The 25,451-nt window shown below is 41.5% G+C and overlaps 1 protein-coding gene across 1 annotated transcript in view; it reads right to left on the bottom strand.

Annotated features, from left to right (window-relative positions):
• The window catches only part of CFAP47 (cilia and flagella associated protein 47), a 410,934-nt gene that overhangs the window by 335,509 nt on the left and 49,974 nt on the right, over positions 1-25,451 (bottom strand). Inside the window, exons 21-24 of the mRNA XM_084843965.1 lie at positions 24,610-24,704; positions 10,099-10,267; positions 4,387-4,487; positions 2,685-2,844 (exon numbers count right to left, since the gene is read on the bottom strand). Coding sequence (XP_084700091.1) covers positions 2,685-2,844; positions 4,387-4,487; positions 10,099-10,267; positions 24,610-24,704 — 525 coding nt within the window. The remainder of the gene's footprint in view (positions 1-2,684; positions 2,845-4,386; positions 4,488-10,098; positions 10,268-24,609; positions 24,705-25,451) is intronic.

Genomic DNA, 25,451 nt, shown 5'->3' with positions numbered 1-25,451 from the left:
GAGGGAAAAAAATTACGGCGAAAAAAAATAGCGCCCACTACGCTATTTGCGGTTCCCTTTTTTTTTCTTCGCCGAAATTGCCTACATAAATATTTACGTAGGCTAGAATGGCGAAAAATAGGGAATGCAAATGGCAGCCGCCGTAGCCGCCGCCATTTGCGTACACTAGTTTTTTTGGGGGGGTTAGCCGTGATAGGCTACATAAATTCTTACGTAGCCTATCACAGCTCTAAGGATGGCAATGGCAGCCGCAGCAGCCCGGCTGCGGCTGGCCAGGAGACCAGCTGCCACCGTATCCGCCACCGCCACCAGAACCGCCACCGCATCTGCCCCAGGTAAGTGCCGTCCCAGGGGATTCTGGGGGGGGGTGAGGCCGTTCCGCCATGGATTCCAGGGGTCCAGATTCTACAGAATCCGGCCTCACTGGAATCCGTGGTGGAATTCTCCGCCATCCCTACGAATGAGTGCTTGCAGCCTTCAGTGAAACATGGAGGAGGGTCTGTCCTGGTTTGGGGCTGCATTTCTGCCAGTGGTGTTGGCGATCTTGTCCGTATTGGTGGGATCATGAATGCTGAAAAGTTCAGACAGGTTTTAATTCATCATGCCATTCCTTCTGGAAAGTGCCTGATTGGGAATGGTTTCATTTTTCAGCATGATAACGATACCAAGCACACTGCTAATGCAGTGAAATCATATTTAGAGAGGAAAACAGCTGATAAAACACTGACAGTTATGGACTGGCCTCCACAGAGTCCAGACCTGAATATTATAGAGGCAGTATGGGATCACCTGGACAGAGAAAGAAATAAAAGACAACCTATATCTAAAGAAGAACTCTGGGTAGTGCTGAAAGAAGCCTGATATAATATACCAGAAGATTATTTCAGAAAACTTCAGGACAGTCTCCCCAAAAGAGTTCAAGATGTGCTTAGAGCCAAGGGAGGTCACACTAAATACTGACTTTTGCCTGTACATATTTCCTGTATTTTCTGTTTGTATCTTAATACAGAGACCGAAAAATAATTATGGACGGTCATTAAAACTTTGCTAAAACAACAAAGCTGGTGGTGGCCTAAGACTTTTGCACAGTACTGTATCTCACAGGGAGAGCTTTCAGGGATTGTTTGAGGTGAATTAAAAAGGGCAAGATATAACCTGAAGAGTAAAAAAAGCATGCCCTCCACTGCAGTACAAGCAACCACAGCTGTGCAGGCTTCCCCCCTCCCCTGCCACCCCAATTATATAATCTGCTTCAACTAAAAACCTGGAAGGACCACCATCAGGGGCAAATGATTAGATTGTGTCCTTTTGACCATTTGGCCTCTCTACTGCCAACAAGGTTGGAAATATCTGCCCATAACAGAGATAACTGTGGAAGGAACATCTGTTCACAGAGGATTAGAAATAAATCAAAATTCATTTCACTCAAGATACATTTAATTTAACTTGCCTAAATGGGTGTTTGTATAACCCAAGTTTCCCCCAACTTTGACAACTCAATCCTATGCATGTTTCTTTAGAAGTAATTTCCACTATGTGTGGCTTATTCCTAGTATGCCTGAATTAAAAATTACTCAATACGCTTCAAAAATGTGCAGTCTTCTCTCAGAAAAAACACATACGTTCCATAGTTATTTCCCTAGCAACATTTCCTGGACTGATAAGGAAAAAACAACTCAGTGCTTTGCTTGAGGCTGGAGAAAGATACTGTTGCATTTTGCAGCCAACAGAGAATAAAAAGGAAAACTCTATAACCTAGAATGGTTTTCAAGGACTTTTCCAGAGAAAGCTCAATGTTCACCCCTGAGCTCAGAGAAAAACTCTCAAAACTAAATAATTTGTTTAAAGCTTTTCAAAGCTTTTCAAAGTAAAAATCTTCTCTCCCAAGTCTCTATATATGTAAGAACAGAAGACCCATTTCAAATACATCTTTCAGAAGACAACAAGCAGTAGCAATTCTTCTTCTGTTTTCCAAACATCAACAAGTTCAATTTGGTTCAGCAGCAAATCAAGCTCGCTAGCATATGATTGTTTATACATAAGAAATATATAATTTTTGTCTTCCTGGTACCAATCCACTACTTTAGACATGTAATAAAAATTGTTTGCAATAGAATCAGTAATTTTATCAAACACCTAAGAAGAAAGAAACTGAGCCGGTTCACACATCACTGTGCAATTCCTGGGCTATTGAACTTGGGAACTGCAGGGATGAGTGTAGTGTGAAAGCTGTGTGCACATCGTTTCCGCTTGTAATTAACAACCCAAGAACGCCTCGTTCCTGGATTGTCTTGTGATGTACAAACTGGAAACTTTGAGTTGCTTAGGGGTTAAACAACCTATAATTCACCCAATTGTCCATGGTTTGTTGTTGGGTTAACTCTGGGTTGTTGAACTCATAAATAACCCAGAATCTCCAGGTTCATATGTCACAAAACAACCCAGGAATTGGGTTTTCCTGAGTTGTATTAAAAGTGAAAACAACAAGCATGCTCTGCTCATCCCCACAATTCCTGGGTTAAACAGCCCAGGAATTGCTACCATGAAGTGCGCACCAGGTGTCTTGTATTCTTGTTTTTCATAGTAAAACTTCTACAAAATCCTGTCAAAGGAGGAATCTTAAATATGATACATTAGTTTTAAATGTTTATGTAGAGCAGACTAATCCAGAAAAAAATACTTACATGGACAGAAGCATATAGTAACAACTGTATATTGACCTGGATAGAGAACCCCAGAATGTAAACTAAATTTGAAGACACCATCATCTACTGCTTTGCCTGCAGCATCAAGATTAAATCTCCACGTAATCTGTTTCTTTGAGATATTGTTCAGATGTAGCTTCTGCAGAAAGATTTGAGGAAAACCAGTGGAATCATCAATACAGTAACACGATGGACTTTCCTGCGTTCAAAAGGTCCGTGTCCCACGCCCAAATTTCAAGCATATTTTCCCAAAACTTTAGGATTGTTACTGAAATATAATATACAGCAAGGATAATATACAGTGTAAAGACTGCTTAATATCACTAGAACCAGACAGTGGCAAATACAAAATATATGTTTTTGTAGTAGTTTTGAGTAGAACCCAAATAAATGCATTAATATTGGTATCAATCAATCCAGCTGTATAAGTAGATAACACAACTGGTTGATGTTCAAGGGCCAAATGATAACATAAATATGCATTGCAGAAAACTTTTCAGTTAAGGACTCAGAACCACTGCCCAGTGAACTCTGCATGTCTGGGTATCAACTAACAGCGATACAATGGTGAACTTTCCATGATGCATGCCAGGCCCAGGGCCAAGGTTTTAGAAGTCATAATGGAAAAAAATCCTAATCAACCCTAATTTAGCATCCATCACGGGCCCTACATCTTACAAAAGAATATCCCCATGAGGGTTTATTTACTTTCATCAACACTTCTACCACTGCTCACATGACTAGCTAATCGTGAAAGTGGAAGGATGTCCTGGGAACCTTTTGGGAGGGGAAGGGAAAGCATGCTTCCATTGTTAGGAAGTGTAACATACACACTTCAATATAAAAAGGACGACAGTTTCAAAACTATAATCTACTAGGGTTGTCTACAAAATTCTGCCCAATGGAATTTCACTCCAGATTTTGAGGTTCTGAATTATCTAGACATTTTACTGAAGCAACACTGACAGAATTCATGGTTCTCTCCAGATTAATATTTCTTGAATTCATTCAGTTTCCTGAACAACTCCTAAACAGTACTTAATCTTAAATTATGGTTTATTGAAACAAGCAAACTTCAGAAACTATAGTTAAGACTACAGTTTGTCTAGGTTTAGACAAAACAACAACCTACAGTTAGTTAAAAAAATAAAATAAAAGGAAGTAAAATCTTCTGATCTTTCAGCATAGCCATGCCTAAGGAGGGGAGGGGGAAGACATGTGAGCCAGAAGCTCACACAGGCTCATTCATGTAATGATAAACAAATGATGCAAATGACTCTTTTCCTCTTCATCCTACCTTTTCCTCATATATGGGCTTACTTAGATTTTAAACCTGCAAGCAGGGTTTTGTTATTTTTTAATTTTATGTTATATACTGTATACTACCTTGTTTTCTTTTAGGTTTTCAGAAATATTATTCTCTCATATATATATATATATATATATATATATTCTGCTCATGCAGAAAGGCAAAATAAAGTAAATTAAAGAATTCAAAGGCAGAAGATGTGCGGCAAACAGTGTGAGGGTACATGTAAAAAATCTGTTATCAACATCCTGAAATTCTCTTTTCTTGCCTGAAGACAACCAGAGTGGAATGGAAGCATAACAGACCCACAGAATAATAGTGAAGCAGAAATTAGAGAGATGAGAAATCCACTCATCTCTAAAATATACCTACCCTTATGTTACTGCTATCACTTATAACACCCAAGGTGATACTTCTTACACTATACTGAAATTCGAGCTCTATAGGAGAAAGTTGCAGTGGTGGCTGTAATACTGTAGACGGAAGCAAACATACATATTTTTATTTAGCCTCTCAACAAATGCTTCTGCAAGTATTTTTTTGGTTAAAACCTCTTGCCACTTCATAAGTGTAACTGACATACTTTCACTCTAATAAATAAACACATAAACAAACAAACAATCCTCCATCATGGAATACATACGTTATTGATACGGTTTATAAAACTTAAAATACCTTCTTGATTGAGACTATGGCTCAATCCAAATATTATAAATCCTATCTTCCAAACCATGGTTTGGAGATGCGGGAGGCTTGCATGCTCCCTTCTCCCCTATTTACACCTAGGCTCCCATCACCGCTTCCTTTTAAAAAAAAATATCATAGTTTGCGGTGCCAGCAAAATCAGCAAACTATTGTTAGTGCCTTGCTTCTAAGCTATGATTTGAAATAAGAATTTGAAGGTGTTCTACAGACCATTGTTTGGAAGCAGTCCTAACTATGGACAGTATGCAACGCTGCTCACATGCTAGTGGATCCTGAAGCAAATGGAAATAAGCCTAAATGATTGTTTCTAGAATGTGGCAGGTTGGTGGAGCTGGCAGAAGGCAGCTCCACTGACCTGTCCCATTTCAGAAATGAGCATTTCTGCTCATTTCTGGGGTTGCTTTAGGAAGTGCCAGTTTCCTGTTGTGCTAGTGTTAGGTCCCACTGGTACAACAGAAACAGTGGAACTGCAGTGGCAGTATTGGATGCTGCCCTATAGTTTGCTGATTCAGATATCACAGCAAGCTGTGGTTTAAAAAAAACAGGAAGTAGAGGAGAGGACTTATGAATGAGCCAGGAGTAGAAAAGGAAAAAGGATTTTGTGAGCCTGTGGCATGCTCCTGGGCTCAGAACCACAGTCTGGAGGACTGGGATCATAAGGTCTGAATTGAGCCTATGTATTCTGAGCAGTAAACTTTAATTTTGCATCCAGAATTTTAAGAAGAAATTAACTTTAAAGCGCACAATAATAAATAAATGGGATGTCTTTTGTACACCTCCCACATAAATCAAGAAAAACCCAACTTCGCTTTTTCTTCCAAATGAATTCAAGGCAAGAAATACCAGGTTCTACCAGGACAATGTGAAGTGCTTTAATGTTTCAACTAATTAAATCAAACACAACTGAGGTATCATTTTAATCCATCTATTTTAATTATAGTCAAACAGTAATTTTCACTAATGATGGAATTCAAGCCATACTATTTTCTATGGACCCACTGAATTTCATATATCTATTATTAGCCTCTTTATTATTGTAATGGTGCTTCCATTTTTATATAAATTTGTATTGATTGTGCTTGCTGTTCAAATTCAAGTACAGATAAAGGAATAATAGTGTTACTTTTTATTTAATACAGTAATTACTACATTGAAATAAAGAAACAGAAGTATTAAATTCAGGATAAAATTTAGATAAAATATTTGAAGGCTTTAATGCTATCACATGAAGAACGGAATAAGTCCCACTGAACTGAGTGGAACTCCCTTCTGAGTTAATGCGCAAAGGACTGAGCTGCATCCAACTTGTGATCATTACTAAGGCTAGCTATTTCTATCACAATACATGTACACAGGGATGTACAGATCCTGTAAAATCTGCTCCATCTGCATTTCACGGATTATCAGGTGCCTTTTGTTCCGGCATCCGCTCATTGATGGAATCGGATTTTTTCCCATTTCCTGAATTTGCACAAATTCGCACTTGTGAAAATGCACACATCCCCTCCAAAATGCACAAATACCTCCCATGCACATAGTCATGTTTTAGCCTATGAGGGAAATGCACATTATCAGCCAGTGTTTTTTATTTTATGCATTTTTCTTCAACTAAATGTGTGTAAAATTACAGATATTTTAAAAAAAAAAAACAGTCCACAAGTCCACAGAATCCATCCAACTTGGGAAAACCGACTTGGGAATCTATCGGTTGGATTCATAGAAATCCGAACTCATTTGATTCCGTTGCGGATTTCTCCGACATCTCTACTTGTATGACGCTTCAACTGATTTGGGAGAGAGGTACCCATCTAGCTTATAAATCAGTGGCCGCATCCCACAGAGAGTCAATTTTAATAGGTGTTATTCTGCATCAGTAGTACCAAGAAGTTTGAGAAACCTAACCATATTAGCCTCTGCCAGACCAGATCTCTTGCTGCATTTCATTTTAGCTTTGTCCTTCACTGTTCTGGTAAAAATGTCCATGCGCTTCCCTACACACACATGCTTCCTCCGCCAGAGTTATAAATAAATGTTCCAGAATATTTTTCTTCATAAGAACTGGATTAAAAGATGAAACTAGCAGGATGCCTATGATACATGGTGCATATGCTCTAGGGGGAAAAGGCTCCGGTAAAAGGAGGAGTGAGACAATTGCCAAGAAAACTTGGTGTTTGGACCAATCAGACAAATATTTGCACCTCTTTAGTAGGCAGGTACAAGGTTTCCAGTACAATTCTATGAAGATTTACTCAAAAGTAAATGCCACTATGTTCACCTCCCAGGTAGATGTGCAAAGGATTGCACCATACACACATAAAAGTGGAACACACACAATGGTAGATCACTGAACGCAGTACACACTGTGTAAGTCCCTTGTGTAATTTTTTGTAGTCAATCCCTTGTAAAATTACCAGCCTGGATGCACCCTTAGAGACACATGCTTCTTTATAACATGCCTTCTTTCCTATGCGCAGGCATTACACATCACTTTTTCGTGCCATTGTTAAAGCTTAACTCCCATCATACCAATCAAAACTAAAATACGGAGAGCCAGGATAAAATGTTATTTCTTTAGTCGCTTAAGGGACAGATTTTTTCTCACCTAGCAATTTCCTTTGGTTAATTGAAGTTGTTTTGGAGGAGGGGGAGGGGGAGGGGGAGGGGGAGGAGGAGGAGGAGGAGGAGGAGGAGGAGGAGGAGGAGGAGAAGGAGAAGGAGGAGAAGAAGAAGAAGAAGAAGAAGAAGAAGAGCAGCAGCAGCAGCAGCAGCAGCTGCTACTGCTGCTGGGAAAGGCTACAAATTAAGCAAGTATTCAGTGGTTTGTGTACAAGAAAAAAAAATTCCCAGATGCAAAGTTTATTCTATTTTAAATCCTTCTAAGATTTCTAGTGGTATTTTATTTCCAATGCAAAGGGAATAAAATTATATCACTGCTTATCCAGGGCTGGCCCAAGACATTTTACTGCTCAAGGTGGATCATCAAACACCCCCCAGACGTCAAGGTGCATAAGCCTGCCAAACTATTTTAGCATCAGAGGCAGAAAATTCCACACATACCACTCCACTCTGTTCCACTGAAAATATAACATTAATAAATTAAATAACTAAACAAAATGCCTTTTCATGACACCCAGAATTAGAGCCTGAGGCAGCTGCCTCACTCTGCCTAACAGTAGGACCAGCCCCAGCTTATTCCTGCAACATGCTTGCAAGCTAAAATACATTCCACAACTATTGAAGACATTTGGGGGTTATATCTGGTCAGGAGAGGGATCTTTAAAACCCCAGATCAGGACTTTTTGACCAAATAGGTTCCAAGATATATCTAGTGGATGTAGAAGACCATGAAAATGGCAGAAAGAATCCATAGAGAATGCAAGCATGAAAGCGAAATAGCAGTTCTATCTTTCCTCTTTACTATTTCATGTTCTTCTGCCTCTTCTTGCATACAATACACATAGTGTTATCCTAAGGGAATAGAAGTAGTCTAGGGAACTTAGGGCACAATTCTATGCATGTTTACACAGAGAAAAGGCCTACAACTCCCAGCATTCCCCAGACAGCAAGGCTGGCTGGGGAATGCTGGGAGCTGTAGGCCTTTGTTTAAACATGCATCGGGTTGCATCCTTAATGACCTATTTCATAGCCAAAGAGGTTGCTTTAGTATTGATTTTAGCTGCTTAAGGGAGCAATCCTATCAGGATATGCAGCCACCTCCGAACTCAGAGGTGACTGCCTATCCAATGCAGGGCAGGCGGAGCACAGAGGGGATCTTTTTGATGGCTTGGCCTGCTTACTTGTGAGTAGACATGCTGCTTATGCTTACTTCTGAGTAGACATATAGAGGCTTGGTATTTGGGATGCTATTTGAAACAGCTGTTGACTGATTCAGTCTTGCTTACTTATGACAAGAAAAAAGGTTCCCCACCCTGCTAGTGGCAGCAAAGAAACTACATACCTCACTAGAGGTGCCATGTGTGTGTACACATACATACAGCCCCTGTCCCCCTGCAGATACCAGATGCAGCCCTCAGAGCTGAAAAGCTTGTGCACCCCTGCCCTAATGAGTGCGTGATGCCTCAGCTGTGATCTATTGAAGTGAGGAAAGTTTTTTCTCTCCCACATAAGATTTTGCCAGTTTCTTCCTGTTACTTGGGGCCATCAAGGATTGCCACAGTTAAGGACAGGATGTTTTCCAAAGCTATTTTTTTTCCATAAGTACTTTTCTGCAGTGTGCCTAGTCTCTACGTGTAAGACTGTGATGGATTTAGATGCAGTGCTAAACCATAGTTAGGTATATCAGGATATCAAACCACAGTTTGATCCCAGTGTGTTTGAACTAAACACTGACCAAATCACAGTTCCCCAAGTTCAGATGTAATGGGGAACCGTGGTGAGTTCAAAAGCAGAAGCTTTCCATCTTCTCTGCACATGAAGGATGAAGAAAAGGAAGGGAGGCGCTTGTGAGACTGAGGCTCATGCAGCCTTGTTCTTAGTTTGTCATTACACCTGAACTGTGCCACTGTGGCCTGGATTGCAAGGATTTATCAGTGAAGTCCTGGTGGATGGGTGGGCCTGCCTTGGGGCAGAGCATTGGATTAGATGACTGTTTGATGTCTTCCAGATCAATGCTTTTTTGATGTTATAATGGATTCACATGGCACGTCTTGAAGGAGCAAATGGTTATAGTAACCATCTGGGTTGAAGTCAGCAGCACTCCAGCTGACGGAGCCAGTAGAAATTTGCAGGATCATTGCTCAACAAGAAGAAAGGAATAGGGGTTCGTCTGGATAATTTTAATGCAAGTCTTCTGTTTCAGATATTAGAACTGACAAAAGATTAAAAAAAGATTTCTTCCTGTTTACAGTACAAAAATGTCCCATCTGTAAGTAAACTCAGTGTTACTGCAAAATAATTTTCACTTCAATAGGATACGGAGATTTAAAACTTGAGTCAAGTGCAAACATTACCAAAGTGGGCTAACTCCCACAAATAACTACACATGCAAGTGTTCTAGTCACATGAGCAGTATAACATCTGGGGGGGGGGGATGTACTGTATGGAAGATCACAGTAGCTATGTCCTTGACTAGAAAATTGCAAGATGCATTTGTTTTCTAATCAAAGAAGGAGCTTGTGTGTCTCTGCTTCAGACATTTATACATTTTTTAAAGTCTTTGAATATGTTGGCACTGGCTCTTAAACAAAAATATACATACAAAGTGATAACTTGATTAGAAAAACTACTATGTCAGATCAGAGATCTATCCTCTTAGTTCTGTCATCTGATTTACCCACTCTTATCAAGAAAAAGCTCTGAAAAAATTATACAACATCTTCCATATGCATGCATCTATGCGTTCTTTTAAGGTTTACATACCGGTTGCTTGAACTTTGCATACTCGAGTAGGTATACTCAGTGACTGAGGCCGTGGGACAATTATATGCTTTGCTGAGCTAGTGGGACTTGTCATTTTTGTGGTGTTCGATGAAGATGGCGTATCACTAACGTTAATGTTTATTGGAAGACTGAAGTCATATGCTGCCACCTAGAGGGAAAATGTAAAGCTTTCACTTTCTCATTAATGGCAACAAAAGAGTACAACCCTTTATAAACAATTATTTGAATGCCTGAAGCTACCAAACATTTTGTATTTGATCAGGAGCCAATTCATATACCCAAAACACAGAGAAAGGGGGATTGCTCCATACAGCAACAGTGAAATCATAGGGAATGTGCTATTTTCCATAGCAGAAAGGGCAAAGGGAAAGTAAATGTAAATATTCTATAATTTCAGAGCTGAGGAAGGAACTACAGTCTTTTGGGAGGAAATTTTAATACATTTGTATGCTTATTTTCTTCAATCATTCAAAGCATGTCTGGCAATCTGGTTTCTGAATGGAAGATACCCAGAGCAAGGCTTGCAAAAATGACCTCAAAGGGCAAGGGGTACTTATATGAAAAGAGGTACTTTCCAAGACGTGTCAAACCCATGCCATGAATGGCTTTAAAGGTAAGATTACAGGCACCTTAAATGGGGCACAGAAGCTCAAAGCAGTCAGTACAGTTGGTGTAGAACCAGTTGGATATGCTTCTGCCTACCAACACCCATCAAGAGATGGGGCGCAGCATTTTGTACTAAGTACATCTTTCCAACAATATTTAAGTGTGCCCACAGACAGTACATTACAGCTGTCAATCCTCAAGGTTACAAAGGCGTAACTGTTTCAAAGCTGACTCTCAGCAAAGGGATGCGGCCAATGTATCAACTGTAGCTGAAATAAAGTACTTCTGGCCACTGTTCATCCAACCACAGCAGAACATTCAGGAAATCGAGGCTGCAAACCTGCCCTGTTAAGTGAGAAATATACCCCTTTGATGGTAGGCTTCCCATGCTTCTGGCTTCCCATGCTTCTGGCCTCCCATGCAGCATTCACCTCTATCTTGTCTGGACTCAATTTCAGTTTGTTCTCCCTCATCCAGCTGACAATTGCTTCCAGACATGGGTTTAGAACTACAGCAGCTGTTCCTGTTTGTTTAGCTAAAGAAATATAAAACTGAATGTCATCAGTATCTTGATGATACCCAACCCTAAAACTCCAGCTAAGAACATCTGAAGAACCATGCTGGATCAGACCAAGGGTCCATCTAGTCCAGCATTCTGTTCACACAGTGGCCAACCAGCTGTCGACTGGGAACCCACAAGCAGGGCATGAGCACAACAGCACCCTCCTGTCCATGTTCCCCAGCAACTGATGTACATAAGCTTACTGCCTCTGGTACTGGAGGCAGCACACAGCCATCAGGACTAGTAGCCATTGATAGCCTTCTCCTCCAGGAATTTGTCTAACCCCCTTTTTAAGCCATCCAATTTGGTAGCCATCACTACATCTTGAGGCAGCAAATTCCATAGTTTAACTATGTGCTTTGTAAAGAAGTACTTCCTTTTATTATTCCTGAATCTCCCACCAATCAGCTTCATGGGATGACCCCGGGTTCTAGTATTTTCAGAGCTGGAGAAAAATGTCTCCCTATCCATATTCCCCACACCGTGCATAATTTTGTACACCTCTGTCATGTCTCCCCTTACCTCCTTTTTTCCAAGCTAAACAAGCCCAGCTGCTGTAACCTTCCCTCATATGGGAGATGCTCCAGCCCCTTGACCATGTTAGTTGCCCTTTTCTGCACTTTTTCCAGCTCTACAATCTTCTTCTTTTTTGGGGGGGAAAAGTGACCAGAACTGTACACAGTATTCTAAGTATAGTTGTACCATAGATTTGTATAAAGGCATATAATATTGGGAGTTTTATTCTCAATTCCTTTTCTAATTATGCCTAAGATAGTGTTTACCTTTTTTACAGCAGCTACACACTGGTTTTGACATTTTCATCAAGCTGCCCACCACAACCCCAAGATCTCTTTCCTCATCGGTCACTGCTAGCTCGAATCCCATCAGCCCATATTTGAAGTTGGGATTTTTTGCCGCAACGTGCATCAACTGATCCATCTCAGCAGCTTTATATACACATAACATAGGAGCCAGAATATATATCCTTGTGGAAATCAGGCTTGGGGTGTATCTCCAATGAAAAACCTCTTGGGACTTCTTACACCAAGAAAAAAAAAGTGAAACCAATTCAGTGCCAAGTTCTGTGGCAGTTGTCTTAGGTGGTGCAATATCATATCATGGTCTACAGTGCCAAATGCCACTGCAGTGAAGAGCAATCAACAGGGAAGCATTCACCCTAGGAGCATTTCAGACAAAGATAATTTGTAAGGACAACTAAAGTGGTCTCAGTTCCATAATAAGGTCTGGAGCAAGATTTAAAAGGGTCAAAGAAAAATGTGTCATCCTGGAAACAAAGGGTAAGTTAGACACTGCCCTGTAACTGGAAGATTTCTTTATTTTCTTTCTTTTTTTATTACATTTCTATACCGCCCAATAGCTGAAGCTCTCAGGGTGGTCTTTAGAAGACGCTTAATCCCCATTTCCTTACATCTACCAACAGATAAGTCACCCCATCAAGGCCTCACTAACAATGATAGTGTGGTTCAAACTAGATGTAGGGGCCTTCATGTACAACACAGATGGGAGGGAAGATGAAGAGAAAACCACTCACTAGGATAATTATGGTGAGGGGCCCTACCTCTTCTGGTGAGTGAATAAGGCAACAACAAGGCTTTCACGTGTGGCAGTTAAGCTCAATGTGGAAACAGAAGAAACTAAGCTAGTCTCTGTGTAGGTGAATGCTTGTTCACATATCTATACTAATCAACTGCAGCAAGCAGAGAACCCATGTTAAAAATTCACTGGGGGAGCGGGATTAATTCTTTTGGGCTGCAACCTTTGATTCACTGAGAGAAGCAAAAGTGTTTTTCTTAACAGTGAGGAACTAAGTACCAAAGAAGAATAAAAAAACAGAAATAAACAAAGGCATGAGAAGCTAGATAATTCTCTCCTTTTCTTTGATGGAATTTCTACTTCAGATTAGCGTTTGAATTATAACACGTCTTTGTAAGATTGTTTGCATTTCTAATAAGGAACTAAAGGATGCCTTTCAGCTGGAGAAGATTTGTTCTTAGAGCTCAGTGTGTTTTACAGGTTGAACCTATGCATTCAGAAGTGAGCACAACTGAGTTCAATGGAGATTACTCCCACTTTTGTAGTTATGCCACATAAGAGTTGTCTTTAAGGTGCCACAGGACTCTTTGAAGAACTGGAGTGGTGAGTGTCCCTTTATTTTTATAGTAAGACTGCAGAAAATTAAAATAGGCATCCTACTAGCCAAAATCCTATTTGCCCACATTTTGAGGTTTGTACCAGAAAACAACATTTACACACGCACATGCACTTTAATGGAAAGTTACAACAGACTAGGATAAAGAGTGTATGTCAAAGAAAGTTTACTGAGTTAGTCTGTCTCATGGAGCCTCTCTTAAGAAAGGCAATAATGAAAGATTTTGCTCAATTTCCATATCATCAGCATCTACTTCTCATGCTATGCCAATTGCTATACTAGGCACCATACAAAAATTTTAAAAGATATAGCCCTACCATAGGTTTACAATCTCACTGTTGACAGAAATGGAATTACAAAGGAAGAGGAAATATCCACTAAAAAGCTCCATAAAATATTGTTTTATATTTACATTATTCACGTAGTTGGCTGAGCAAAGTGACGCATTTGATTTGGCATCTCCCTCTCTCATTAGCTTTGTTAGTTGCTTGTGATGAAATCACATCACTGAATACTTGAGGACTGAGAATGAAATTTCGTACACATTTTCAGGACACAACTCTGTGTCTCAAGTTCAAATACCAGCTTGAACCCCAACCACATTTTTAAGACAGGAGGTAAAATAGATTTTAATACAATATATGTCTTAGAGACTGAGTTATCAGAATTAATGTGCACATTTGGACATAACTATAAATTTCATGCCCCTTCATAGATCACTGCCTTGTTGCAGCGAAGGGGCTTGCATAACTCAGTGAAGCCATAAGCTATGCCATGCAGGGCCACCCAAGACGGACAGGTCATGGCGGAGAGTTCTGACAAGATGTGGTCCACTGGAGAAGGAAATGGCAACCCACTCCAGTATTCTTGCCAAGAAAACCCCATGGAACGTATCACAAGGCTAAAAGAGATGATGCCGGAAGATGAGACCCTCAGGTCGGAAGGTGTCCAATATACTACTGGGGAAGAGCAGGGGGTATTTCCAAGTAGTGCCAGAAAGAGTGAAGCGGCTGGGCCAAAGCCGAAAGGACACTCAGCTGTGGATGTGTCTGGTGGTGAAAAGAAAATCCAATGCTGTAAAGAACAATATTGTTTAGGAACCTGGAATGTCAGATCAATGAATCAAGGTAAGCTGGAGGTGGTCAAACATGAGATGGCAAGATTGAACATCGACGTCTTGGGAATCAGTGAACTAAAATGGACAAGCATGGGTGAATTTAATTCAGGTGACCATTATATCTACTACTGTGGGCAAGAATCCCTTAGAAGAAATGGAGTAGCACTCATAGTCAATAAAAGGGTGGGAAAAGCAGTACTGGGGTACAATCTCAAAAACGATAGAATGATCTCAGTACGAATCCAAGGCAAACCATTCAACATCACAGTAATTCAAGTCTATGTCCCAACCACGGAGGCTGAAGAAGCTGAGCTTGATTGGTTCTATGAAGACCTACAACACCTTCTAGAACTAACACCAAAAAAAGATGTCCTTTTCATCCTAGGGGATTGGAATGCTAAAGCAGGAAGTCAAGAAATCACCGGGATAACAGGCAAGCATGGCCTTGGTGTACAAAATGAAGCAGGACAAAGGCTAATAGAGTTTTGCCAAGAGAACACGCTGATCATAGCAAACACTCTTTTCCAACAGCACAAGAGGCAACTCTACACATGGACATCACCAGATAGTCAATATCGAAATCAGATTGAATATGTCCTTTGCAGCCAAAGATGGAGAAGCTCTATACAGTCAGTAAAAACAAGACCTGGAGCTGACTGTGGCTCAGATCATGAGCTTCTTATCACAAAATTTCGGCTTAAATTGAAGAACGTAGGGAAAACCACTAAACCATTCAGGTATGACCTCAATCATATCCATAATGAATACACAGTGGAGGTGAGGAATAGATTTAAGGGATTAGACCTGATAGACAGAGTGCCTGAGGAACTATGGACGGAGGTCCGTAACATTGTCCAGGAGGCAGCAATTAAATCCATCCTAAAGAAAAAGAAATGCGAAGAAAGCAAAGTGGCTGTCTGATGAGGCTTTACAAGTAGCTGAGGAAAGAAGGGAAGCGAAAAGCAAGGGAGAAGGGGAAGATATAGCCAACTGAATGCAGAGTTCCAGAGAATAGCAAGGAGAGACAAGAAAATCAGAGATATCAAGGGAACATTTTGTGCAAAGATGGGCATGATAAAGGACAAAAAAGGCAGGGACCTAACAGAAGCAGATGAGATTAAGAAGAGATGGAAAGAATACACAGAAGAACTATACAGGAAAGATCTGAATGTCCCTGATAGCCGTGATAGTGCGGTCACTGAACTTGAGCTGGACATCCTCGAGAGTGAAGTCAAGTGAGCCTTAGGAAGCATTAGTAACAACAAAGCTAGCAAAGATGACAGTATCCCAGCTGAGTTATTTAAAATCCTAAAAGATGATGCCGTTAAAGTGCTGCACTCAATATGCCAACAAATTTGGAACACTCAACAGTGGCCACAAGACTGGAAAAGGTCAGTTTACATTCCAATTCCAAAGAAGGGCAATGCCAAAGAGTGTTCAAACTACCGTACAATTGCATTCATTTCACATGCCAGCATGGTTATGCTCAAAATCCTACAAGCTAGGCTTCAGCAGCATGTGAACCAAGCATGAGAGCCAGTGTAGTGTAGTGGTGAGAGTGACAGACTGGGAGCCAGGCGATCTGGGTTCTAGTCCCCACTTGTCCATGGAAGCTCATTGGGTGACTTTGGGCCAGTCACAGACTCTCAGCCCAACCTACCTCACAGGGTTGTTGTTGTGAGGATAAAACGGAGAGGAGGAGGATAATGTAAGCTGCCTTGGGTTCCTTGCAAGAGGGAAAAAAGGCGGGATATAAATGCAATCAATCAATCAATCAATCAATCAACTACCAGAAGTACAAGCTGGGTTTCGAGGAGGCAGAGGAACTTGAGAGCAAATTGCCAACATTCGCTGGATCATGGAGAAAGCAAGAGAATTCCAGAAAAACGTCAATTCCTGCTTCATTGACTACGCTAAAGCCTTTGATTGTGTGGATCACAACAAACTGTGGCAAATTCTTAAAGAGATGGGAATACCAGACCACCTTACCTGTCTCCTGAGAAACCTGTACGAGGGTCAAGAAGCAACAGTAAGAACTAGACATGGAACAACCGACTGGTTCAAAATTGGGAAAGGAGTACGACAAGGCTGCATATTGTCACCCTGCTTATTTAACTTATATGCAGAATACATCATGAGAAATGCCGGGTTGGATGAATCACAGGTCGGAATTAAGATTGCCGGGAGAATTATCAACAACCTCAGATACGCGGACGATACCACCCTAATGGCAGAAAGCGAAGAGGATCTAAAGAGCCTCTTGTTGAGGGTAAAAGTGGGGAGTGCAAAAGCTGGTTTGAAACTCAACATTAAAAAAACGAAGATCATGGCATCTGGCCCCATCACTTCCTGGCATATAGAAGGGGAAGAAATGGAAGCAGTGGCAGATTTTATTTTCTTGGGCTCCAAGATCACCGCAGACGGTGACTGCAGCCATGAAATTAAAAGACGCTTGCTCCTTGGGAGGAAAGCTATGGCAAACCTAGACAGCATAGTAAGAAGCAGAGACATTACCTTGCCGACAAAGGTCCGTCTAATCAAAGCTATGATTTTCCCAGTAGTAACGTATGGCTGTGAGAGCTGGACTATAAGGAAGGCTGAGTGCCGAAGAACTGATGCTTTCAAACTGTGGTGCTAGAGAAGACTCTTAGAGTCCCCTGGACTGCAAGGAGGTCAAATCAGTCAGTCCTAAAGGAAATCAACCCTGACTGCTCATTGGAAGGACAGATACTGAAGCTGAAGCTCAATATTTTGGCCACCTAATGCGAAGAGAAAACTCCCTGGAAAAGACTCTGATGCTGGGAAAGACTGGAGGCAAAAGGAGAAGGGGACGGCAGAGGATGAGATGGCCAGATAGCATCACCGATGCAATGAATATGAACTTGAGCACACTCCGGGACAGAGCAGAGGACAGGAAGGCCTGGCGTGCTATGGTCCATGGGGTCACGAAGAGTTGGACACAACTTAACGACTGAACAACAACAATAAATTTCATGTATGAATCCAAGCTCAAGCTCCACACCCAGTTTCAAGAAGGGCCAGGAACAGCCAAGACCTCACAAACACTGTGCTTTATTCATTACTATGGTATGGTTTCATAAGAATTACAAGTGTGTTGAACTAAAATTGTGCTTATTTGGTGCAGTGTTCACAATTGTAAGCAATACTTAAAATAATGTATCAGAAAGTATTGTTATTGCTGGCAACAGAAAGGCTGATGGAGCTGTAAAGAGCTGTTTCTGGCAATTCAAAAGAAGAGTTGGCTCCTATTTAGGGATATGCATCAAAGAAACAGAAGTGTAGGAGACTGGGACATTGGAAGTGGGGCAAAGGGGGCTAGAACGCACCCTCTAAGAATGGCCAGGTTGCCTGAGCAGCCCCAGGGATGATCAGACAAATCAGACTGCTGTTGTAATCAAGGCTAGTTAATAAAGTAGAGGGGGAAATGCAGCCACTTTTCTAGGAATCAGCAACTTTACTATGGAGGGTGGAGCTGAAATGAGCATTAATGTATGGAAAGAGAGAGGGGGAGACAGAGCTGAGGCTGAGAGTAAAGAGGCCAAGCCCTGAACAGTGAGCTCCTAATTTTACCTTTCTAGAATAATAATGAACTGTATGTTTTCAGAACAGTAGGGATCCCTTCTGAATCTGATTTTTAATTTAATACTGGACTGCCTTCAGCCCTCTAATTGCAATCTTAAAAAACAATTTCAGGATCCGTGGTAGAAGACAAATGAAAAGCAATACTTCTAGGGAAAGAGCAGATTGTGAATAAGTGCTGATGAAATTGTATCTATGCCTGAGGAGTTGAGGGCCAACAACAGCAAACAAAGTTTCAATCAAAAATAGTCAACCTCACTCTGAATGCTGACAGTCAATAGGTTTTTGAAACCAGAATCTTTATGGATTAGGAAAGGATTGCAAGTGTTTGTCCCCATCCCTTCATTCTTCACACAAACTTGTAAGGGAGCAGCATACGTTCCCAGATGTTTCCATAAGTTATGCCATATCAGGCAAGTGTGTTTTGTTTTTGAAAACTGTTCAAATATATAAAAAGTCAGCATGGCTCCTAGCAATCCACCATTACGTTATCTCCCAGTGACACCAGGCTTGGGACCAATAGAGAGTCGCTGGCTCTAAGCATATCCTGGCATGCTTTGCCTTGCAATGAGCTAACTGCCCCCAGAGGTGGTGAAACTCTCATAGCAGAACAGCTGATCTGATGGTGACATTGCCTGATTATCCAAGCAGACTAGCAAAAGAAAAATAATTTAAAAAGAGGGGAAGGAGAGAAACTGGGGCAGAGGGAAAACATAACCACATTCACAAGGAAGTAGATAGGAATGATTCATGCACTGCAAGATTCAGAACAGTTACCCTCCTTTTAAAATAATTTATAAAACTTTGCTCATTAGTTTCCACATTCTATAGTATTTTATTGTCAAGTGTTTAACAGAATGTTTAAAATAGTCAAGTTCACATGTATGACAGGAAAAAATTGTGGGGTTTGATTCAGAGGGCAAAGGCTGTTGTTTGCGGGGAGGCAAAGCTCCCACCCAAAGACAAAACACCCCTGGGGAAAAGTTACTTTTTACACCAAACAATGCACAGCACAACCCCTCCCCCTCGCTTATCAAGCGCTTTGCCAAGAGGGACTGCACTGAGCCTTGTACTAGGGATCACCTCCTTCACTTTAAAGGAGCACAAGGAACACAATGATCTCTTCTACTTCTTTTTTTAGACGTTATGCCTACAATTCAGTGAAATCTAAACAAACAACTTCAGACAGCACTTTTCTGTCTCTCATTTTAACTGACAGCTTGTCTGCAGGGAAAAAGAAAACATTTTAAAAGATTGCTAAATATTTATGATTATTTTAAAATGGAAAATTATATCAAAGAAAATGCTCTTGTAACATAATGGTTTTAAAAAAAACAAACATTTTAACTCAAGGGATCTGAATGAAAAGATATAAATGTATCTCCTATTAAATTCTGTATTCTAGTTGCAGCTATATTCCAAATTTATCCCTACTCAATAAAAGTTCAGTCATCCAACACTTTGCCTGTTATTTTTTAAGTGATTGGTCTTTCCTACATTTTAAAAAGAAATTCTAAACACTGTGCCTTGTTCATATAATCATCTAAACCAGTACTTCTCAAAAACTGGGTAGCAACTCACATGTGCATCGTGACATTACCTGGGTGGGTCACACAAAGGGGGGGGCTTGTTTTTTCATTTCCAGGGGCTTTTTTCTTTCACTGGGCTAAAAACACACCATAACCGTCAGGTTCCTTTTAGAGATAGGCTTGCTCCCTCCCTCCTTATATGTCTTACTATATTCAAATACATACTGGCCGTGTTCGTACAACATGATAACCCATGATGGGTTAATAAGCTACGCACAGTAGCTCATTTTTGGAATAGTCCATGATCCCCAACCACACTAATGGACTAATAAGCTACTGTGAGCTACTTATTAAGCTACTGTGTGTAATTTGACTCACACCCCCCCACCCCCTGTCCTGCTGCTGTCCTCCAAACCAATCAGTGGTGCTGTTTCACCTCTAAAGCACTGGACATTTGCAGTTGGGAGGTATCTGATCCAGCATCAAAACCCTGCACGACTACTCACCAAGGAGTGAAAATCCAGAGTGCTCCAAAAGGGGGGGGGGGTCGGCTATAAAACCTGGGCGGGGGTTTGCAGGATCAGGACAACACTTCACACACAGCCTCCCCCAATCAGGAGGCACCTGATCCAACAACAAAACCCCACATGACTACTCACCAAGGAGCGAAAACCACGAGTGCACCAAAAAGGGGTAGTGGCTATAAAACTTTGAGGGTTTGCAGGATCAGGACAAAACCCTCAATTATGCAGCCCCCAACATAGCCTTTGCTGGCATATACACCTTTATCGTTGTTAAAACTGATGACCATGAAGTAGGGATGGATGAGCTTCCCCAGGTGCTCACCAAGCTATTGCCTCAGCTCGTGCTCCCCCGGACATGCTCGATGAGCATCTGCACTCACCAGGACCCACTCGCTGAGCAGCCTTGCACATGGCGAGCGGTCCCGCACTGCTCTTGAGAGCTGTCAAAAAACTGACAGCTGTCAAAAGCGAGGGACAGAAGGGATCCCTACAGGGAGATGGGAAAGTGCCCCGTTTCTTCCAAGGGAGTGAGGGTGCCAGGCAGAGGGAGGGGTGGGAGGGGATACCCGCTCCGCCCTCCCCATGCCTGGCACTTTCACTTCCTGAGAAAAAATGGGGTGCAGCAATTTTTTTTACATTAAAAAGAAAAGTAGGGAATAGAGTGGAGTGGGATTAGGGGACACCCAAAGGGGTCCCTACCATTCAGGCATCCTCTCTCCCCCCACCACACACCACCTGCTCCCCCAAAAAGGAATTTCCCCCCAGCCAGGTGGAGGATACGTCTTGCCAGCTGCCTTTTAAAATGTAAGTGGAGAGAGGGATCTTTCAGCCCAACAGGGAGAAAATACCTTTTTGGGGGTGCAATCCACCACCCCCACCAAGGACTGACTTGCCCCCACAGTTCTTGGGGGTGTGGATCCCCCCCATTTCCCAAGAAGCACCTTGAAAATTTAATGTAAGTGAATGGACCAATTCACTTACATTAGATTTTCAAAGTGCTCCTTCAAAAATCAGGGGTGGGGGTAAGGAATCCCACCCACCCCGCCTGGGTCCTGTTGCCCCAAAGACCCATGGTGGAGGATAGGATTCCCACCACCACCACCCAATTTTGCAAGGAGCACTTCCGTAAATGTAAATATTGCACACATAGGGCAGTAAAAGCCCCGATCTGCGCAAAATTGCAGGCAGCGGAGGGGCTCCACGAACTTACATTAGTTTTCAAAGTGCTCCTCATGAAAATCTGGAGCGGGGGTGTGGATTCCCACCCCTCCACCATGGGTCCTGTTGCCCCAAGAACCCATGGTGGGGGGGGTTGGATTCCCCCCCCCCCGATTTTTTCAAGGAGCACTTTGAAAATCTAACGTAAGTAAATGGAGCCCCTCCACTGCCTGCAATTTTGTGCAGATCGGAGCATTTACTGCCCATGTATGCACAATATTTACATTTAGGGAATTTCCCGATGCACCATTTTTTCCCCACAAAATGGTGACCGTGGGAATGCCAGGCACTTGGCAAGAGCTCATGGGGATAGCTCAGCAAGTATTGGGTGGTGTGAGTGGGGGCAGTGGCTCGGTGGGCACAGCCCGAAGATGCAAGCAGGGGGGAGTCCACCAGACTCCCGGACAGAGCCAAACACCCACGCCATCCCTACCATAAAGTGGAGTTGCACATTTCACACACACACACACACACACACACTGCTGGCAGAGCCACTTCTGTTCAGTAAAGCGCTTTAGCCCTAAAAGCGAAATTGCACAAACCCCATTATGCCCCCAACCATTGCTGGGCATAAAGCCTTTATTCTCTCAAAATCACTACAATGATACAGTAGAGTTGCACATTTCACCCCCCCACCCCCAGATATTGCTTGCAGAGCCACTTCTGTTCACTATTGCACTTCCGCGCTATAGTGAAATTTCACAAAAAGCAAAATGTGCAAAAGCGTTTTGCACAAAAGTGCAATTGCCATCCACCTCACCCCACTTCTCTTCATGAAAAAGTGACCAGAAAAGGAAAAAGGGGGTGGGAGCTGTAATTCCCTGACAGTTTGCTGGAATAGGGTGAAATTGCACAGGTGGGGTGCCCACATGGGGATCCTTCAGATGCTGTAGTGGATAATTGTGGAACTGAGCTCCTTCACGGAAAAGTGAGCAGTTCTTCCACTATTCCCCAAGTTGCACAGTTTCAAAGTAGCAATCAGGGAAGCCTGTCACTGTGTAACTTTACTGCGCGATAGTGCAAGGCTGTCATTCTACTAGGGGAAAGCTGACATTTTGTAACGGTAGCGCAGTATCAGGGAAGGCTATGCTTGTTTGGCTGTGGTTGTCCCTGAGCTGCTTGTCAGATCTCGGGAAAAGGGCTCTACAGGCTGGAGCAGAGCAGCCATAGCAGTTTTGGCTGCTCTTACTAGCCGACTCTGTAGGAGCACCAGACAACGCAATAACTTGTGGTGGGTTAAATAACCCATATTTCACACCGTGGGTTATCAGAGTGGGTTATTTCAGCCAAATAAGCCACTGTGGCTTATTTAAGCCATTGTGGGTTATCGTGTCATCTGGACTCAGTCGCCGCCTCCTACATATGCCTGCATTAACATTTAAAGTGAAAAATAAAATATATACTTGGTCAGTATTAACTACCGATGTGATATGCTGCTGCTGCTATTATTATTATTATTATTATATTATTATTTGCAGAGGGGAAAGTAGGGCTCAAAAGGGAGTTAGTTTACAAGTGGGTTCCACTTCAAAACATTCAAGGAACACTGATTTAAACCATGGTTTAGATGATTACAAACAAGCCAGCATGCGGCTCAGGCTCATGCACTTCCCCTCTCCACTTTCCTCCTCCATTTCTGAGGAGAGGAGATAGAACGCTTCCACAAACTAGTTTGTTAACTGTGTTTAGAATAAACCACAGTTCCAAATTCATCAGTAACATGGAAATTTGGTTTGTTTTAAAGTGAAAGCTTAAAGTGAAAGCAAAGCCCCTTGCATGCAGAGAAGAGGAGAAGGGGAGTGTGCAACTCTGAGGCTCATGCAGTCTCATTTGCAAACACTGAAAAAACAATTTAGATGACCACCTGAACTGGGCCTTAGAACAGCCTTAGAAAAGTCTGTGTGGTAATACTGAACAATCCTAAACATTAATGACTTAATGAAAATCCTCACAAATATTATACTAACAGAATATGCACCCAGACATATGACAGAATAGATTTTACATGATTCATAAATATTATCACAGCTAATAGATGTCCCTTTGGAGTTTTATTTTTTTAAGTATCATTCAAACGTATAAACATGAAACTTTTACATTCAATCAGCTTCTACTATTAGTCCTCTGACTCAGAGTATCTAAAATGAAAAGTGTGGATGACTGATCTCATACTATATCAAAATTAAAAACGGAACATAAATGGATGCACTGAGTAATAGATGGGAAATATATTACAAAGAGCTTTCCTTCATGCATCTGATGAAGTGAACTGTAGTCCACAAAAGCTTATGCTATAATAAATGTATTAGACTTTAAGGTGCCACAAACATATTTGGGTTTTTCTTTTGGAATCCCCAGCCCCCATGAGGAATGTTCTTGTGCAGGGCTTCAGTAAGTCTGGAATAGTGCTTTACAGAACTGGAGGATTGCCAGCCCCAAAGCTGAGCATTTTATAGGTATATAGCAGTGGCTGGGATGGTGCAGTTTTGGAGACTGAACTATCCCTGTATAATTCAAGGGAGGAATTTTTTTTAACCTCATGGCACGGGTCTCTCCAGTCCTAATCCTACCCTCCAGAATACTTACCTTAAGCTGTCAGAGACCTGCGTAGACCAATTCCCTATCTTCTACTGCCTCCCCCACTCCCATTTTCTTTTCTTTCTTTTCAGCTGACATATGAATATTCCATGTCTCAACTGCTCTCAACCACAGACCTAACTGATAGACTCAACATACAAAGTGACTGAATTCTGGTTTCTTTAGACCTTTTCTTCTCTGTCTTTATAGGCTCAAATGCCATCAGTATTCTGAAAGATCAAAGGCTCTTGACAGGTCGTTGTGCAAGAGGGAGGGGGTTAACTATTTTTTCCTTTTAACTTATACATTTCTATATTTGTATATTTCTATCCCCCTAAGTATGTAGAAACCACTATCTCACTTTGGGGTGGCCCCATTTCCATTCCAAATCGATAGGCACTCAATCACCTGAGACTGCTATTAGAGGTAATTGCATTATTTGGAGAATACACTGTCATGCTATACAGGTTGCTGTGCAGAAAATTAGTGACTAGGATGACCTGCAGGTTTCTGTAAACATAGCATAGAGCAAATCCTTTTTTCCCATAATAAAAACTGGTGTGCCTATTATTAACTCATAGACTTACTTCTTTTGGTGTGAAATTCAGTACACATTCCAAAGCTGAATTTGCATCTAAGTCTGCAGAATACAAATGAGGAGCCTCTGGTGTACTGCCCATGTCTGTCAGAAAACAGAGAGTTGTAGAAGTTATCAGTCCTTTGTACTGAATACGTTTGATAGAACTATGATCCTACAGACCTGTGTCAAGAAGAAGGGTGGAGAGGTTAAAAGTAACTCAGGGAAGTGTTCCACAGTCGGTTCCAGAATTACTGGCTTATGTACATCATTCCAGTAGGGCTGAGGAAGAGACACATTCAGAGAACAAGCCTCTGAATCTTATATTTGAAAACCTGGATATTGCTATACTAAATATACTTATCAGGAAGTACATGTACTCCCAAACAAACATGTTTAGGATGGAGTCATAAAACTTTCCATAGAATATTAAAGGCATGATTCAAAACCTTGTTGTGAATAGCTACAACTGTTACAGTATTTTTATGTATTTACAGTCTTCTTGCTCTGCTATCACAAATCTATCTCAGCCATCAACTGCAGAACAACTATATTCCTTGTAGTGTATAAACAGCAATGATGCTTACAGGGAAAGACAGATGTAAATAATCTTAAGTGATTTTGACATCAGCTGTACTTTAAAAAACTTCAAAGCTCTCTAAAATATAAAAAATAGAACACTGTATGTCTTTCTATAGTGGTAGTACAATTTTTTAAAGCTCGTATAGGCTAGCTACATGGGTCAGGGTTTCTGGCTATCATATCTTATGAAGCAAAAATGAGGACAGTTTCATACAACCATACTGGGCTCATTTACGACATGGAGAAAACAATCAAACTTGGCTTTGTCAC

This window comes from Heloderma suspectum, chromosome 3 (assembly GCF_057233095.1).
Source record: "Heloderma suspectum isolate Gila_16-S chromosome 3, 16-S_ref, whole genome shotgun sequence".
Classification (NCBI taxonomy): Eukaryota; Metazoa; Chordata; class Lepidosauria; order Squamata; family Helodermatidae; genus Heloderma; species Heloderma suspectum.
The sequence above is the reverse complement of the archived record's forward strand: the minus strand, read 5'-3'. Positions and strand labels throughout refer to the sequence as shown.